This window comes from Podarcis bocagei (genome assembly GCF_964188305.1).
Source record: "Podarcis bocagei genome assembly, chromosome: 15".
NCBI classification, from domain to species: domain Eukaryota; kingdom Metazoa; phylum Chordata; class Lepidosauria; order Squamata; family Lacertidae; genus Podarcis; species Podarcis bocagei.
In genome coordinates, this window is record NC_138141.1 from 34,576,206 (window position 1) to 34,594,490 (window position 18,285).

General features: G+C 44.8%; 2 protein-coding genes across 3 annotated transcripts in view; one reads left to right on the plus strand and one right to left on the minus strand.

Moving 5' to 3' along the window:
- The window catches only part of LOC308574890 (uncharacterized protein), a 32,006-nt gene extending 13,772 nt beyond the window's left edge, over positions 1-18,234 (minus strand). The window contains exons 1-5 of one of the 2 annotated variants that reach the window (XM_081173248.1): positions 17,992-18,234; positions 16,858-17,001; positions 9,091-9,182; positions 8,606-8,687; positions 196-275 (exon numbers count right to left, since the gene is read on the minus strand). In XM_081173248.1, the coding sequence (XP_081029374.1) occupies positions 196-275; positions 8,606-8,687; positions 9,091-9,182; positions 16,858-16,933 (330 nt within the window). In that variant the 5' untranslated portion in view covers positions 16,934-17,001; positions 17,992-18,234. The remainder of the gene's footprint in view (positions 1-195; positions 276-8,605; positions 8,688-9,090; positions 9,183-16,857; positions 17,002-17,991) is intronic. The other variant, XR_014002597.1, reaches the window with a different exon arrangement.
- LOC308574853 (putative methyltransferase) lies at positions 7,499-15,646 on the plus strand. The gene is made up of 6 exons (XM_081173192.1): positions 7,499-7,720; positions 9,770-9,930; positions 11,090-11,303; positions 12,892-12,992; positions 14,267-14,404; positions 15,473-15,646. The coding sequence occupies exons 1-6, from the start codon at positions 7,610-7,612 to the stop codon at positions 15,555-15,557; spliced, it is 810 nt and encodes a 269-aa protein (XP_081029318.1). The 5' UTR covers positions 7,499-7,609; the 3' UTR covers positions 15,558-15,646.
- Positions 18,235-18,285: the final 51 nt, after the last annotated feature.

The following is an 18,285-nucleotide window of genomic DNA, read 5'->3' on the forward strand; positions in this document are numbered from 1 at the left end:
GAGAGAGAGAGCGCGCACAGGAACATTGGAGGGATGATGGCTTAATCTGTGCAGTTTAAATCCCTAAAAGCAGGAGGAGAGCGATCAACAGCAGGATGAACAGAGGGCAGCTAACAAGGCTATATTTGGGAAGTTTAAAAAAGAACAGAAAAAGGATGCTTTCATCCCACAAGTTCCTTCCCACGACTATCTTACCATTTCTTCTCCCAGTTTGAGGTTGAACTTGAGAATGGATGAGCCCCAGAATTCTTTGCCATGAAGAGTCTTCTCTGCTCCTGGGGTAAGGAGAGAGAGAGTGAGGCTGCATCTGAGCATGTGCAGAATACCCTTTTGGGGAATTCTGGTGCTTAAGGGCAAACCATGTGTTAAACTGCAAGGGTGCCTAAGGAAGGGCACCAACATAACTTTGCAATGCGCTCTTTAATGGGGACAGATTTCTATCTGGGGGGGGGGACCAAGCTCTCTCCTCCTGCTCCAGGGATTTAAACTGCACTCCCCCCCCCGAAACATAACAAATTTATTTATGGCATTTATATAACCCACCCACCCCCGTTAACTATGTCTCCTGTTCACAAATTAAAAGCACCAAGATACAAATACAGTGGTGCCTCGCAAGATGAAATTAATCCGTTCCGCGAGTCTCTTCGTCTTGCGGTTTTTTCGTCTTGCGAAGCACGGCTATTAGCGAATTAGCGGCTATTAGCGGCTTAGCGGCTATTAACGGCTTAGCGGTTTAGCGGCTTTAAGAAAAAGGAAACAAACTTGCAAGAACTCGCAAGACATTTCGTCTTGCGAAGCAAGACGATAGGGAAATTCGTCTTGCGGAACGACTCAAAAAACGGAAAACTCTTTCGTCTTGCGCGTTTTTCGTCTTGCGAGGCATTCGTCTTGCGAGGTACCACTGTACACAACTCTCTGTGGCAGGTAGCTTTTGAAGAGGCATTGCCATTCAGCTGTGGAGAGAGCATTAATTAATAATAATAATAATAATAATAATAATAATAATAATAATAATAATAATATTTATGCCCCGTCCATCTGGCTGGGTTTCCCAAGCCACTCTGGGCAGCTTTCAGCAAAATACAGTGGTACCTTGGGTTACAGACGCTTCAGGTTACAGACGCTTCAGGTTACAGACTCCGCTAACCCAGAAATAGTACCTCGGATTAAGAACTTTGCTTCAGGATGAGAACAGAAATCGTGCTCTGGTGGTGCGGCGGCAGCAGCAGACCTCATTAGCTAAAGTGGTGCTTCAGGTTAAGAACAGTTTCAGGTTAAGAACGGCCCTCTGGAACGAATTAAGTACTTAACCCGACGTACCACTGTACTAACAATCGAGGCAACAAGCTGAGTTCTAAGCAGCTGAGATATGGGAGCGAATTAAGTTCTTAACCCAAGGTACCACTACATACAAAATAATAAAATGTCAGACATTAAGAACCTTCCCTGAACAGGGCTGCCTTCCGATGTTTTCTACTAGTTTTAAATGAACTATGTTTTATACATGAATTAGAAAAATAGAACCATAGCATTGGAAGGGACCTTGAGGATCATCTAGCCTAACCCCTGCAAGGCAGGAATATGCAGCTGTCCCATAAGGGAACTGAACCTCTAACCCTGGCATTATCAGCACCAATTATTCTTTGGAAGCTGCAAGGTGTGTTTGTGCGTGTCTTTGTGTGTGCACGCTAATTTATTCTGTTACAGTTGAAGTACACTTTATTCTAATAGGCAAGTCTCCTATTTTTATTTGGAAAGGGGACTCACACACACACACACACACACACACACACACACAAACACAAACACAAACACACACCGCATTTTTCCGTGTATAACACAACCTCTATTTTTTGGGACTCCAAATAAAGAAATCCCCCAAATGCACTATCCGTGTATAAGATGACCCCCCCCCCATTTTAAACTTGACAAAATAGGGGAAAATATAATCTTATACATGGAAAAATATTGTATATCCTTAAAACAATCAATACAGAAGCTGCAGAGGCACAAAAAAAGAGTGTAAAGCCAGCACAAAGCCACACGATCAATAAAACTACACTGAAACTCAATGGTGTGTGTGTGTGTGTGTGTGTGTGTGTGTGTGTGTGTAAACATGCTCATTCTAGAAATCAAAATACATTACATCTTAAATATTAAAAGGCCCAGGAGAGCAAATACCCTGCTAAAATGCTGAATGGACTCTGTGTTCTAAACAACATGACATCCCTAATGAGTCACGCAAAGCCCCTCGCCCGCCTCGCCTCTTTTTCTCCTCCATGGTGGGATCGGATTTCTGCAACCTGGTGTTTATTTCAAGCTCAAAATGAGATCTGTGGACAGGTTAATCAACAACCCCTGGAACATTGGGGGGGGGGGGAGGGGAGAGTGAGGACACTGCCAGCTTAAAATTGGGAAGAAATGCAGTGGTCCATAACTACAGTAGATGGAGAAGGGTAGAAATGATGAAATGAGAAAGAAACAGTATAACAAACAGGAAAACAGACCCGCTTTGAGGAAGAAGGAAGTCTACTAGAAAAGAAGAAGAACAGAAAATATAAAGTAGGGTAACATAAGTCCGTGTGCAAGAGCGTATGGATTTAAAGCTGGCTTGCCACATTTTAGATGTATTATCAGAGATGAAGGACACATTTCATACTGGCAAAAAAACACTGAATGTGGATGCAAAGCAGGGCCAGGGAGAGGCATGGCTTGGGTGACAGGTTCATTAGGGATCATAAATTGACAACGGTGGCTAAATTGTTTTGTGGCCAACACAAAATCCTGTGGCAATGAGTTCCAAAGGTCACCATAGCCTCAGAGGAAACACTTATTGGGGGGAAACTACATTCTCAAAAGAAAGGTGCTAGGGGGATTGACCTTGTCTGGATAGCACTTTCTTATATAGCTCAGGTGCCTTAGCTGTGGTATATAGATCATATTATTATCTGAAATTCAGAAAGCTAGTGAAGAAAGGTGAAGACAGGTGACCCCACCTAGGCCTGAAGTCACTCCCCCCAACCAGGCCTCAAAACTGTCCAAAATTCCTTTTGTCTTCTAAAAATCCACAGCTAAAGTTTTCCTCTGCTCTATCACAAGATGCTGTGCATAGGACTTCGGGCCTAGGCGGGGTCACCTGTCTTCACCTTCCTTCACTAGGTCCCAAAAATAAAACAATGTTGTTGTTTAGTCATTTAGTCGTGTCTGACACTTCGTGACCCCATGGACCAGAGCCCGCCAGGCAAAAATATATATGTATTTAAAAATCCAGGTCACTGGCCTGAAGATTTGACTGCTGCTCATCTAGCAAATGCACACAACGCAGGGCCTTCTCTGTGGTGGAGCCCAGAATCTGGAACTCCTTCTCTCAGACGGTCCAACGAGTCATTTCCTTCCCTTTGGAGGCCGATGAGAGCAGGCCCTCAGTATTGCTTAATTTGTGTACCCACAGCTGCTGGTTTTATGTTGACTGTGTTCTTGTGCTACTCATTTTCTTTCTTTTTTTTAGAGTCATATTTATTAAACAATCAAAAGCTTCAAAATTTAAACATAGAATACAAAAACCAAAAAAACTACAACAATAAGAAAATACAAAGCAAACACATATAGGTACACAATAGAGAACAGTTAACAGAATAGAGAAAAAAGAAGAAAAAACACCAGAAAACCAACCAACCAAACAAAAAAGATTAGTATTTTCATATCTTATACTTCATTCACTAGTTTCTTGACCTCCTCACACACCCCTTTTTGTATTCCAGTTCAGATATTTAGTTCAGCAAATCCTTACCCTCTATCATTTATCCTTACTCAACATCTTAACCTATAATATATATTTTCCACTTGTGCTACTCATTTTCAACTACATTATTTTAATTGTTTAAAAATAAAATAAAATGGTTGCTCGTTGTTTTGGTGAGGTCTGTTTGGCCAAAACTAGCTTGTAAATTTCTACATGAATAAAACCATAGAGTTGAACTGAATATTACGCAGAGGTTCAGTTCTAAGAAAAATGCATATACACGAACTGAAGGCTGCACAGAGATACCTTTCCGTTCATGCACTAATCCCATTCACGCACCAAGGCAACCCCCTCTCCCAAATATTAATTTAACATAGCAGCTAAAATGACACCGACTGGAAAGCTTAATAATGAAAATTATTAGGTTGTGCGTTCTTCTTTGGCGACCACTCATAGCCAAGTAAGATTGTCTTCCCTAAACACGGTATTAACAATGAGTCCATAACTGACTGTGGAGGCCAATTCTGGATCCACACGTCCTTCCACAGTGGGGACATTGGTTCCGGGGCAGGAGTTGATCACGGTGTGGATTTGCCAAGCGTGCAACCTTTAGCACGTTTCTCCCTTGTGTTCTGAGTTCGAGTGTCTTCAAAGTCCATGACACCTTTGGTAAAGGCTGTTCTTCAATTGGAGCGCTTGCAGGCCAGTGTTTCCCAGTTGTCAATGTTTATACTACATTTTTTCAGATTTGCCTTGAGACAGTCTTTAAACCTCTTTTGTTGACTACCAGCATTACACTTTCCATTTTTAAGTTCAGAAGAGTGTAGTTGCTTTGGAACGCGACAATCAGGCATCCACACTACATGACCAGTCCAACGAAGTTGATGTTGAAGAATCATTGCCTCAACACTGGTGAGCTTTGCTTCATCCAGTACGGTATACTGATATTAGTTTGCCTGTCTTCCCAAGTGATGTGTAAGATTTTTCAGAGACACCGTTGATAGAATTTTTCAAGAAGTTGGAGATGGCGTTTGTAAGTGGTCCATGTTTCACAAGCATACAGTAAGGTTGGCAGTACAATAGCTTTGTAAACAAGCATTTTGGTTTCCCTTTGAATGTCCCAGTCCTCAAACACTCTGGGCGTAGCAACCCTGTGGCCCTCCAGGTGTTGTTGGACTACAATTCCCATCAGCCCCAGCCAGTCTGGCCCATCATCAGGAATAATGGGAGTTAAAGTCCTGCAGTCTGGCAGTCCCCCCATTAGCATGGCTGGTGGCGGACTCAGACTCCTGAAAATGCAGCAATACTCCTCAAAAGCAGCATGCGTGCCTCTTGGGAAAAGAAAATGGGACCTGTTAAGCTACACCTGTGGCTCTTTTTTTTAAGTCAGATTTTCTGTGGTTTGGAAAAAGTCAGAAGAATACTTATAGGAAGCTGTTTTATGCCAACTCAGACCATCAGGCCATTTAGCTCAGTATTGTCTACTCTGACTTTGTCCATGGAGTTTTCTTGGCAGGGATACTGGAGTGGCTTGCCGGTTCCTCCTTCAGGTGGATCACGTTTGGTCAAAATTCTCCACTATGACCTGTCTATCTTGGGTACCCTGCTTGGCATAGTTCATAGCTTCTCTGAGTTATTCAAGCCCCTTCGCCATGGCAAGGCAGTGATCCATGAAGGGGAGGAGATCATGAAGGGGAGGAGACTCTTGAAAATCCCATGGACTGCAAGAAGATCCAACCTATCCATTCTGAAGGAAATCAACCCTGAGTGCTCACTAGGACAGATCCTGAAGCTGAGGCTCCAAGACTTTGGCCACCTCATGAGAAGACTCCCTGGAAAAGACCCTGATGTTGGGAAAGATGGAGGGCACAAGGAGAAGGGGACGACATAGGACGAGATCAGTGGCGTAGCGTGGGGGGTGCAGGGGGGGCGGCTGCACAGGGCGCAACATCTGGGGGTTAGGGTTAGGGGGCGCAAATCCACGGGTTAGGGGGCGCAAATCCACGGGTTAGAGGGCGCAAATTACTTGCCTTGCCCCGGGTGCTGACAACCCACGCTACTGGACGAGATGGTTGGACAGTGTTCTCGAAGCTACCAGCATGAGTTTGACTAAACTGCGGGAGGCAGTGGAAGACAGAAGTGCCTGGTGTGCTCTAGTCCATGGGGTCACGAAGAGTCGGACACGACTAAACGACTAAACAACAACATGTCTACTCTGATTGGCAGCGACTCTGGGGTTTCAGGCAGCAAGGTCTCTCTCAGCCCTGTCTGGAGATGCTGGGGATTGAATCTGCGACCTTCTGCATGCCAAGCACATGCTCTGTCCCCTGAGCTATGACCCTTCCCTCAAAGGACAACTACAATTCTAGGAGTTCCCTGGAAATAGGGACTTATTGTTAAGCCATTCTGAAAACTGTAGTTCTCCTTGCGATTCTCAGCAGCCTTAACAAACTACAACTCCCAGAATTCCTTGGGGGAATTTAAAGGCGCATCACAGTGCTTTAAAGATGTGGTGCGGATGTGGTTCTGGATTTGGAACAGATGCGCAGATTTGCAAAGTGAACTGAGCTCCTCAGCGACCAAAGGCTCCATCTTCGAGTACCAGCCAGCTGTGCTCAGCACTGACTGGCTAGTGCAATTGCAAAGCCCACCCACCCCAGTTTTCCATGCAGGCTAGCGCTGATTGGTCAAACCTTGTAGCAATCACACACAGGCCCCGCCTCAATTGCCAGTCTCAAGATCAGGGCGGGGTTAGGCTGGCTGATCAAACACCGCTCCGGCATAGAAAAGGCATAAAAGCTGCTTGTGGAAAAACCGATTGCTTCGTTGCTATTCACTGTGTAGCTGGAAGGAAAGGGTGGGAATTTGGGGAGGGTGTATGTGTTGTGTTGTGTTTGTGTTGTGTTCTGAAGGGCGCAAAAATAAACTTGAAAAGGAACCAGGAACTTCTGCCTGCAAGAAGCTGGATTGTGACTCTACACTTTTCCCCCATCTCTATGGGAATCACCCGTCAATCATCGCTGTGACGCTCCGGCTCAGCAACTCCAGGAATGGAAGGATGCAGGAGCCTGAACAAAATTCCACCCCACCCCCTGCAAAGTAAATATTCCAAACATAATCGTGCATACCTGAAAAGTGGGAGTAGGCAAGTTTCTCACTGAATCTGATGAGCAGACTAGCCCGCTGCTGCACATTTTTGCCTCGCGTCTATTAAATGCTAGAAAGTTCCTGTTAAAAACAAATAAAAATCTGGAGTTGATGCAGCATTCAAGGGGGAGCAACTTGACCGCCACTCCGCCACCCCTGTGGAGGTCACTGGAGAGGGGGCTGGCTTGTTTCTTACTAAATGATGGGGCAGAAGCCTAAGCCTAACTCACAGGGTTGTTGTAAGGATAAAATGGAGAGGGAGAACCATGCACATCACATTGAGTTCCTTGGTGAATAAAGTGCAATAAACAAGTGCAGCAGCTGCACCTCTTTCCAGCTGTCTGAAATTCCACAGATCTCTCTCTCCATCCCTACCTCTCATTCATTCATTCCCTTCCTTTTAATTTTCTGTTTCTCTCACGCGCATTTCGTCATCCAACGTGAACGTGGCATGCTGGCAAGTCGTTTTCTAAACTACTATTCCCCAGCTGCCTTTCCTCTAACACCTTTCACTTAGGGTGACCTAAATTACTTTTATTGGCAAAGGGTCCGTTCCGGTTAATTCTGTTCCGGGTTTTTACAACGTCCTGCAAAGCGGGCGGGGGCGGGGAGCAGCTTTTTTTCCTGATTTCTGTTCCAAAGTTTGCAAGAGCGAAACTCACCCTTCGCGGATTAATAAAACGAGAGAGCGGACGAGAAGGCTGCTTCTCTGCGGGAGAGATGGCCGCTCATTTGTTTGCGGCCAAAGATCACGCTGCTGTCTACCAGAAATACAGGTTCCCACCCCCGGAGAACCTCCAAGGTGTGATCCTCTCCTACCTGGAGAAAAAGGTAAAAAAGGGGGGGGGCGTCGGGAGAAAGCAGGCATGCAATCAATCAATCAATCAATCAATCAAGCAGCACCTCCTGCCCGAGAGGCTGCAGAGCTGCTGCCGGTCAGTGTTGGCAGGAGAGCTCGATGGGCCACGAGGAAGGATGGTTGGCTAAGTGGGAGGGTACTTGCTTAGCATGTAGAACAGGCTTCCTCAACCTCGGCCCTCCAGATGTTTTGAGACTACAATTCCCAGCATCCCTGACCACTGGTCCTGCTAGCTAGGGATCATGGGAGTTGTAGGCCAAAAACATCTGGAGGGCTGAGGTTGAGGAAGCCTGGTGTAGAAGGTCCCAGCTTCAGTCCCCAGTGTCGCCAAGTAGGGCTGGGAAAAACTGTTGGTATAGGGCAGTGTTTCCCAACCTTTTTTGGGCAAAGGCACACTTGTTTGATGAAAAAAATCTCGAGGCACACCACCATTACAGCCCCGTGACGTCAGCGCGCAGCGTCACGCCGGGAGGGACGCACGAAAGTGTAAGTTTCAATTTTTTTCCCTCCCCCTTGCCGGGGAACCTCCAAGCTTTGGGGGTGGGGGGGGGGAGGCAGCAAAGCGAGGCAGGAAGGAGAGCGCGGCTTGGCTGGGTGAGCTTTGGCAGGGGCAGGGAATGAGAGCCGCGAGGCAGGCGCTGCGGACAGAGGTGCTGCCCGCCGAGCTCGCAGGCAGCCAGGCAGGCAGACGGCGAGAGCCCCGCGCTGGGCGGCCTCTCCTCACCGCCGCTGCCCCGCCTCTCGCCGCCCGACTCGCCCGCCTCCCTCCAGGCAACATCTCACAGCACACCAGGCAACATCTCACGGCACACTAGTGTGCCGCGGAACAGTGGTTGGGAAACACTGGTATAGGGTACCTTTTTGTGAAACTGAAAACACTAAGGATCCTTCTCTCCAAACACAGACATCCTTGAAAACCGAAGAGTCCATGCCTTGCAGCTGTTAACAGATAAAAGTTGTATATGAGTTGTCTTTAGGAGGGAAGGAACTAATAATAATAATAATAATAATAATAATAATAATAATAAATTTATATTCTGCCCATCTGACTAGGTTACCCCTGCCATTCTGGGTGGCTTCCAATACACAGTAAGACATGAAATATCAAAACACCCTTTCAAAGAGTGTCTCTTGCTCTCTTGGCTCGTATTATTAAAACCATTTTTGAAAAGTTTTTTTTTTAAAAAAAATGAGCTTTGATTCCTGCATTGCAGGGGGTAGGACTAGATGACCGTTTGCGGTCCCTTCCAATCTTACAATTCTATGTATGAAAAAAGCCTCTCCTCGATCCTGAGCAAGGGCAGAAGTTTCTAATTCCAGAACAAAACATTATTTTTCTTACCTTAGGCGGAGCCTCCGAGCTCTTAGCATTAAGTAAACAGTAAAAAGCCAAGCTCCAAATAATTTCCTCCCTTTGTAAGGTTTCACGCTTTCCTGAAAGTAAGAAGACGCTGTGGTGGGTCAAAGATTGATACATTCCCATTGCAAAGTTTAAAAGGGGTGAGGCATATTAGTCACTGGAAAAGAAAAATAGTGAATAAAAGCATTTGGTGAGATGAAAGAGGCCAAAGTGTTCCAACCATTTTTTCAGGCAAAGATTAAGCTTGCTGGTGTTGTGAAAATACTTCTGGAGATTTGCTAGCTAAGATGCTACTCTTTTTGTCTGACTGCAAGAGGAAGAGCTGGGCTTGTATCTTATCTCACATTGCCCCCTACTGAGTAATCCTCTCCGGCTCCTGTCATTTTCTTTCACGGAAGTGGTTTACAACCCCATCCTTTACCTATTCTGAGCTGCTAGGGGCAGGGGACTTTCCGCAGGACAATTGGAATGCCCTTGAATGTTCTGTGACATCACAGTAGCCCGGCCAATGGCAGAGAAGGGTGTGTGTGCGTACCATGTGATGGCTGGTTTACGGCCTATTTGTTAGGGAGTGAGAACTGGTGTCTGGAATAGAGAAAGATGTGGCCTTGTAAGTGAATTGATGCTATGCTTCTCAATATGTGTTGCTGTCTTTCCTCAGAAGGTGACCTCCTTTCATCTGGCAGTGGACGTGGGATGTGGCACAGGCCAGAGCAGTCACCTGCTGGCGAAGCGTTTTGAGAAGGTGGTCGGGACAGATGTAAGCGAAGCTCAGATCGAGGAGGCCAAGCGAACTGCCCACCCGCCAAATGTCTCCTACCTGTAAGTAAGGGTAGACTTGGCACTCATGTGTATTTAACAAGATGTTTATACCACTTGACTGCAGTAAGAGCTCCAAGCAGTTTGCAAGAAATATTTAAAATTGCTGAAAAAAATAGTGAAAAGCAATTTCTGGGTCTGTGCGGCATGCAATGTTTTTAATTGCTTTTCACTGTTTTTATCAGCAATTTTAAATATTTCTTGCGAGGTCACACCTTACTGTGTGAGTCCTCCTCTTTAAAGCACCCAGAAGTGGACTCTGGACTCTAGATATGAGAATCAAGTGGCTCTATTGTTTTCTGTGGCTCGGAAAATATGCTTCTGTTACCTCACGTCATTTTAAGCTTTTGTTAATTGAAGTAGCAGTGCTAGAATCCTCTGAAATGCCTATGTATATTCCGACCACATTTTCTTAATGGTGACATGGACCGTGCATAACACATAATAATAACAAATAATAATAATAATAATAATAATAATAATAATAATAATAATAATAATAATTTATTTATACCCTGCCTGTCTGGCTGGGTTTCCCCAGCCACTCTGGGCGGCTCCCAACAGAATATTAAAAATAGAATCAAACATTAAAAACTTCCCTAACCGTAAGAATATTCTTCACAACTATGACTAGGGCAGAGGGGTGGGGTAAGTGAAGACAAGAAACAACAATGAACTATAATGTTGTTCACTGCTCCTGCTCAGGCTGCACAGAGAAAGCACTTCAGCTCCTGAAATTCATTCTGATTGTGCAGATAGAATATGACGGATAGAATTCCACAGGGCAGGATATTAGTGTGTGAAAACAATCAAGGTCCCAGGATCCCTAGGCATGCACCGCCAGATGGTGGAGATGTCAGGCACCATCCTGGTGCCCAGGCATCGAAACTTGGTCGCAAATGGCCAGTAGCCAGGTGCAGTATATGCCTGGCTAATTTCGAACCCTGGTGGCGAGCACAAATTTGGCCTGGTTGCCAAGACCAGCCAACGTTTGCGGCTTCTCATCTCTGGCAGAGCAGCCGCCATAGAGAGCGGAGCTTTTGTTGTGGATTCATGATGAGATGGTTTAGGAGGCAGACGCCACAAACCCTTACAGCCATTTTGATGACCTGAGCAAGCAAAACATAGCAGTTAACAGCCATTTTGCCCTTCGCCTGCCCAGCGTGTGTCCTGCGGAAGAGCTCCCCTTTGAGGACCGCTCTGTGGATCTCCTCACGGCCTTCACTGCTGCCCACTGGTTTGACATTCCCCGCTTCATGAAGGAAGTGGACCGCCTTCTCAAGCCGTCCGGCTGTGTGGCCTTGAGTACCAACACCCTCGACATGCGGTTGGACTACAAGGACTGTTCGGAAAAGCTCACAGAAATCTTCCGGGAGGTAAGACCAATGGCACAGTCTTCCTAAGGGAACCATCGTTGTGGGAGGGATGGAAGGCTGAGCAGGGCTTGTGAGAAAGTCTGTTGAGGTCTGCGCTCCGGACATGATCATGCCTCATAGAACTCTAGCCCAATGGTTGCCATTAATTTGACTCTGGATTGATTTTAGAATGAATTGATTTTAGAATGTATTTCAATTAATTGATTGTGATTTTATGTAAACTGTGTTACTTTTACTGTTGCTGGCCACTCTGAGCCCGGCTTCGACTAGGGAGGGTGGGATATAAATTATTATTATTATTATTATTATTATTATTATTATTATTATTATTATTATTATTATTATTCCAGCCATCAGGGGATGCGTGGCAATGTTTATGTAGCTGGAACAGCATCACCCACACACAAGAGGGAGGTTATCAGCAAGCTTGTAGAAAACCTCAAGTTTTGCAGAAGTATTTTAAAAATGGTGGTTTGGTGTGTGGGGGGAAACTAAGTGAGGAGGGAGGGAACTTATAAAGAACTGGGTGGGAAACTGGGTGGGAGGGGAATTGAAATGGAATATAATGCAGAGAGCATGGCTGGCTAGCTGGCTGAATCACTAGGACTATTCCACACTTTAGTGAGCAAAGGTGTTTGGGGACTTTGATGGAGGAACACCCAAGTGGTAGAGGTCTTAGAAGTGGGGGGAAAGAGAAGGAAAGAGGGGAGAGGAGAGAGTTCTCCCCCCCCCACCTTCTTGGAATACTAGAATTTGGAATTACCGTATTTTTCGCTCTATAAGATGCACTTTTCCCCTCCTAAAAAGTAAGGGGAAATGTGTGTCCGTCTTATGGAGTGAATGCAGGCTGCGCAGCTATCGCTGAAGCCAGAACAGCAAGAGGAATTGCTGCGCAGCAATCTCTCTTGCTGTTCTGGCTTTAGCGAAAGCAACGCAAAGCCTCTTCAACAACATTTGATTCTAAATATTTTTTTTCTTGTTTTCCTCCTCTAAAAACTAGGTGCATCTTATGGTCGGGTGCGTCTTATAGAGCGAAAAATATGGCGTGTAGTAAAATGGATAGGAAGTTGATCCAGGACAGACAAAAGTAGGGGCCAAATCTGTAATGAAACCAAATGACTTCATGGAGGAGGATATGTCAATTAAGATAAGGTCTTAGCAGGTGAACTTATGCCACCAAATACCAGCATCAATGGGGCAGGGACTATTCCCTTCAAGCCCTCCTTGTGGACTTCCTAGAAGCATCTGATTGGACATTGTGGGGAGGCTAGATGGACCACTGCTCAGCTGTAGGGCGGCTCTTTGTGTTATTAAAGAGCCCAGCTGGAGAAAACTGTAACAATGATAGGAACGGAACCTCCATATTGCACCGTACTAACAAAATCAAAATGACAATTTCAATATGGAAAAAATACAAATCAAAGCTATACCTCTTAAAAAATAAAAAAGTAGAAGTTTAGCGTGAAAGTTATCTACACCTGGGGAGATGCCACATTAAAGGAGACAGAAGAAAGGATTGTTGCTCAATAGCCGATACCTAGTGTGCAATTGTCCCAGGACATTTCAGCTTTCCGTTTTGGCTTCACAGGTTCAAGGCCAGATTTTCCCATATTCAAATGAAAAGATCAAATTTGTTACGGACGACTACAAAGCAATATTTGATTCCCTGCCGCTTCAGGACAAGGAGAGGTGAGTGGACTGTACCAGGTTGCCTGAAATAACCCAGCTATTTGCTGTTGTGAAACAGCAATCCTATGCATGTTTACGCAGGAATAATTCAGTGGGGCTTCCTCCCAGGTAAATGGATCTATAGGATTGCTGCTTGCGACCTCAGCCGACCCGAGTCCAGCTGCTGAGAACTTTAGTGCAGAAAGGGGCACCTGAAATGATCAAGGGGTGGTTGAAAGAAAGGCTGGAGCATGTTTGCAGATTTTTAGAGAAAAACTGACAGCTTGATTTCTTTAATTCAAGGGTGGGACATTTTCCCCATGGGCTGAGTTCTTTGAGGGGGAAGCAGTTGTGGGGCTTAGTGCCAAATCTGTGTGACCCAAAGCACACCCATACCCCTACTCCTCCCCCTTTGCACCTACATTACACCCCTTCTCACATGCAGACATGCAGCTATACACACACGTATGTCACCTCCAACACAGACCTTGTGTTGTAGGCTGATATGATGGGAGAGGCCTGGTGGGCCAGAGGTTTCTCGATGCTGATATATTTATTTATTTATCCTAGCTAGATGTTGGCCAATAACGCAAGTTCTCTGGGTGGCTTCCCATTTCTTATCTTACTATTTATTTTAAACATATGTGTGTAGATAGATAGATGATAGATAGATCCAGTGCTTTTTTCTGGGGGGGACACAGGGGTACGCATACCCCTAAACGTTTTGTAAATCTTTGTACTTTTGTCCATTTACTGTATTTATTTTCCCCGATTTGAACTATAAAATGGTGGTTTTATTGAGTCAAAATGAGAGTACCCCTAAACATTTTTTAAAGAAAAAAGCACTATCTCTATCTTGATATATATACAGATATAGACTACTTATTCAATCGAAAACCCCTAAGGGGTTTAATCTGAAAAAAGTGAATTCGATAAATACAAAATGTGATTATTATTAAAATAATAATAATGATAAAGCAGAAATGTGGTGTGTAACATAGCTGGAATGTTTTATAGCTTAGAAATGTAGAGAAAACATAACAATGCAATAGATTACTATTGTTACGATGCTTAACGGCATCAATAGTTTATATACCGTTTTTGTGCCAAAGTGTATTCTAAATAGCTTAAAACTACTTCTACACCTGAACTATAGAAGGGGAAATAGAAATTAGAACATTAAGAACTGTTGGATTCAGCAGGGGTAGGATCATTCTGTTGTTCTGGATGCTGGACACGGTCAACAGAATTTCCTACAGAGCCGCTCTCTTCTCTAATGTGTCTGTTTCTTTCAGGATCACTGAAATTCTTGATAAACTGCCAATGAGTGTCGCTGACCTGATGGGATACATCCAGTCATTCTCTCCATACCAGACTTTTCTAAAAGCCCAGCCTGAGGCAGCAAAATCTCTCATCCAAAACACCGAACAAAGGTAAAGAAAGAAAAGTGTATTCAACCAAGTAATGCCTAACTGTTTTCTATTTGTATATATTTATTCATATAGAAATTTTCAGGTTGTTCTTGGCCAAGGACCTGTCGTTTTTTTTAAAAAGCTTTCCAAATTTCAGATATTAATTCCATCTCTATATCACAGCTAAGGCATCTGAGCAGCATAAGAAAGAGGCTGTGTCATCCGGATGAGGTTGACCCGCGCCCCCCCTCCGGCACCTTTATTTTGAAAACTTTGTCCATGCATGCCCTTGCAAATAATATCTAAATATTTTTTTCCTGTGATGTCTTGGGAACCTTTGGGACTCATTGCCACATGATTTTGTGGCAACCACTTTAAAGCAGTTTGGCTGCTTTTACCCTTTTATCAGTAACTAATCACAAAGCTACTACCTCTGTGATACTGCAGCATCCCTAAAGGTAAAGGTAGAGGGACCCCTGACCATTAGGTCCAGTTGTGGCTGGCTCTGGGGTTACGGCGCTCATCTCACTTTATTGGCTGAGGGAGCCGGCATACAGCTTCCAGGTCATGTGGTCAGCATGACCAAGCCGCTTTTGGCAAACCAGAGCAGCACATGGAAATGCCGTTTACTTTCCCGCTGGAGCGGTACCTATTTATCTACTTGCACTTTGACATGCTTTCGAACTGCTAGGTTGGCAGGAGCAGGGACTGAGCAACGGGAGCTCACCCCGTTGCAGGGATTCGAACCGCCAACCTTCTGATCGGCAAGTCCTAGGCTCTGTGGTTTAACCCACAGCGCCACCCGCATCCCATGCAGCATCCCTAATGATAGACAAAAATGCAGCTTACATATTCAGAGCAGGAATATGTTTGATAACACAGGCACCTGAGTGGCTATGCTTGGAGAAAACTGTGCATCAGTAGAAATGTTTTTATTGTTGTTAGAAGTTGTATTTTAGCTCCTTTTTCTCTTATTGTACATGATGGCCTCAGGTGGTGAAGCAGGTTATAAACTGGTAAAATAAGTTTGTTTGTGCTTTTGGATTGTGCTGACCCCTGATTGCTTCCTCTTTAAACTTCCCTTTCCAGGATCCTGGAGACGATGGGAGTTTCGTCTCGAGAGACCAAGCTGGAGCTCTGCACTCGGCACGTTTGTGTCCTGGGTTATAAGTGACTTGGATCTAGTTAAGGAATGACCCTCCTGAGGAAACAATGCCAGGGCACTCTTGAAATTTTTCCAATAAAAACAAATGTCTCATTTAATCGCAAGAGGAGTGGGGGAAAGGGTGTCAAATGCACTCAGCAGACCAGAATCATCATCAGCAGCAGCAATGTAAATTTATTACTTTTTAAGGGAAGAGAAAATTGGATGTATAGCAAGGGGATTGGCCAAGTCACAGGTTTAAATCTGTGGTGTTCACTGGGTGACCTTGAGCTAAGAATTTGCTCTAGATGTTTTTGGCCTCCAACTCCCATCAACCCTGCAGTGGTGGCTGGGGCTAATGGGAGTGGGAGCCCAACAGCAGCTTGAGGACCCACAAGGCCCTTACTATGGGAACTAGTAACCCTTTAACCCAGAATCCCGTTTCCCACAAGAACAAAGCAGATACTTCTGGTCAGCCCAGAGGCACGACTTGAAGGCAAGAGATGTGGATTTCAAATTAGGAATGCAGGAAAGGCGAGGGAGGAGGGAGAATAATGAGTTTAAAATGGCAAAGAGATATAAGCAAAATGAGGGGAGAAAAAGGAAGAGAGAATGGTTTTTTTCAGGAAAAGGGAGAGGAGGGAATGAAGACCCAAAGGCACAGATGGTAAATTCAACTGCAATCTTTTCCTTCTAGATACCCAGCCACATGTTTCCTTTACTTTCCAGAAAGTACACACTCACTAAAATGCTATGATTTGGGCCATTCTGGCTCACCTGTCAAAAAGAAATGTACCCCGGATAATAACAATAACAATAAGCTACTCTGGGCGGCTTCAAGCAAAATATAAAAAATAATAAAATGTCAGACATTTTAAATAATGGATGGATGCTTCATGATTGCCAAGTTCTTTAAAATGCACTCCCAAACTTTTAACCTATGCAAATGGGGACTGGGAAATTGGGATGGCGGGTTCACCCTAGTCCCAGGAGCCTAGACTGCCCAGTTAAAGGAGGTTTTTGCCTCAGACTGAGTGGCTGAAGCTTCAGGGCAGCCTAGGATTTTGGTGTAACCAAAAAAAAAAAAAAGATGGGCGGGAAGGGAGAGATAATAAAACCTCACGGGGAACGGTTGAGGTCAGAGGTGACACAGTAGTTATATTCAAATATAGGAAGGGCTGTCACATGGACAAAGGAGCAAGCTTGTTTTCTACTGCTCCAGAGGATAGGCCCTGAACCAATGGATTCAATTTACAAGGAAGGAGATTCTGACTAAACATTAGGAAAAACTTTCTGATGGTACAAGCTGTTTGACAGTGGAATGGGCTACCTTGGAAAGTGGTGGACTCCTCTTCATTGGAGGTTTTTAAACGGAGGTCACAATTCTTCGGCTGTGATTCCTGCATGGCAGAAGGCTTTGAAAAGATGGCTTTTTGGTGTCTCTTCCAACTCCACAGTTCCGATTCTGTGAAACCTGTAAGAAATACTTCTGATCAGTAAGCAGCAACAAACCATTAACTAGCACGCAACTTCTCCCAACAGGCTGTGAATATTTGTGCACATTTGGATTGCCAGCAAAATCATTTCCCTCACAGGTGGACCCCAGTAAACAAGCAAAGGATTTCAAAATCACCTCAGAGATCTTTTCCTTTGTTGAAACATTGATTTCCCAGATCAAGCTACTGCAGAAAAAAGGCTTTGACAGTTCAGCAAAAGCAGCTGTCATGAGGGTGGGGAATTCTGTGAAATCTGCAAATTTGTGGCATTGCCAGTTAAAAAACCCTTCCCAGTTTTATCGGGAAGTTCTCTTCTGTGAGGAACTGTATAAGGGCCATGGATTCTCACTATGGTGGAGAGTTCATCATAGCTCCCCCTCCAGTTTCAGTCATATCTGTATATCATAAAAAAAGGTAAAGGACAGTTAAGTCCAGTCACAAACGACTCTCAGGTTGCGGCACTCATCTCGCTTTACAGGCTGAGGGAGCTGGCATTTGTCTGCAGACAGTTTTTCCGGGTCATGTGGCCAGCATGACTAAGACCAGGTCAAGGGGATTCAAACCTCCGACCTTCTGATCGGCAAGCCCAAGTGGCTCAGCGATTTAGACCACAGCACCACCCGCGTCCCTTGTGTATATCATACATAAGATATAAACCCAAAATCAGTGGATGGAAGGTGGGCCTACTGAGCTCCACAGCTTCCTGAGGGTGGGATAGAACCAATTACCCACCAATGAATTTCTACTCTGCCAAACTAAAATTCTGCACATTTCCAGGGCAGATCTCCCAACTTCCTTAAGCCAAGATTGGAAGAACACGAGGGCAAGGAGAAAACCACAAACGCGGTCATGCACGCCCAGATTTGCTAAGATTTTCAAAGTTTTGAGGCTGCATATCATTTTTCGCATCACTTTTCAAAGGTTTGAACTCCCAAGAAAATCGACTTTTTATACACAGAGACACGCACACTCAGATTGGAAAGAGCTACTTTTCGTTTTCCCTCTTTCCCAAGAGGTGATGCCCAATGGCAGCTACAGCTGAAACTTTGAATTTCTCCATTGCTTTCTAGAGGCAACCGGTCTTTGAGCCTCAGATTGAATGAGGGTGGAGAGGAACGATCTGACGTTTTGGATTTCTGTGTTACTCTAGTATTTCTGTCTCTATGGGCGAAAAGACACGGGGTCGCGTTGTCATGAAAAAAAGCTCTATAAACCCTGAAAGCAACAGCCAATGAATGAGCGTCCAGGGAGCCCACGTGATC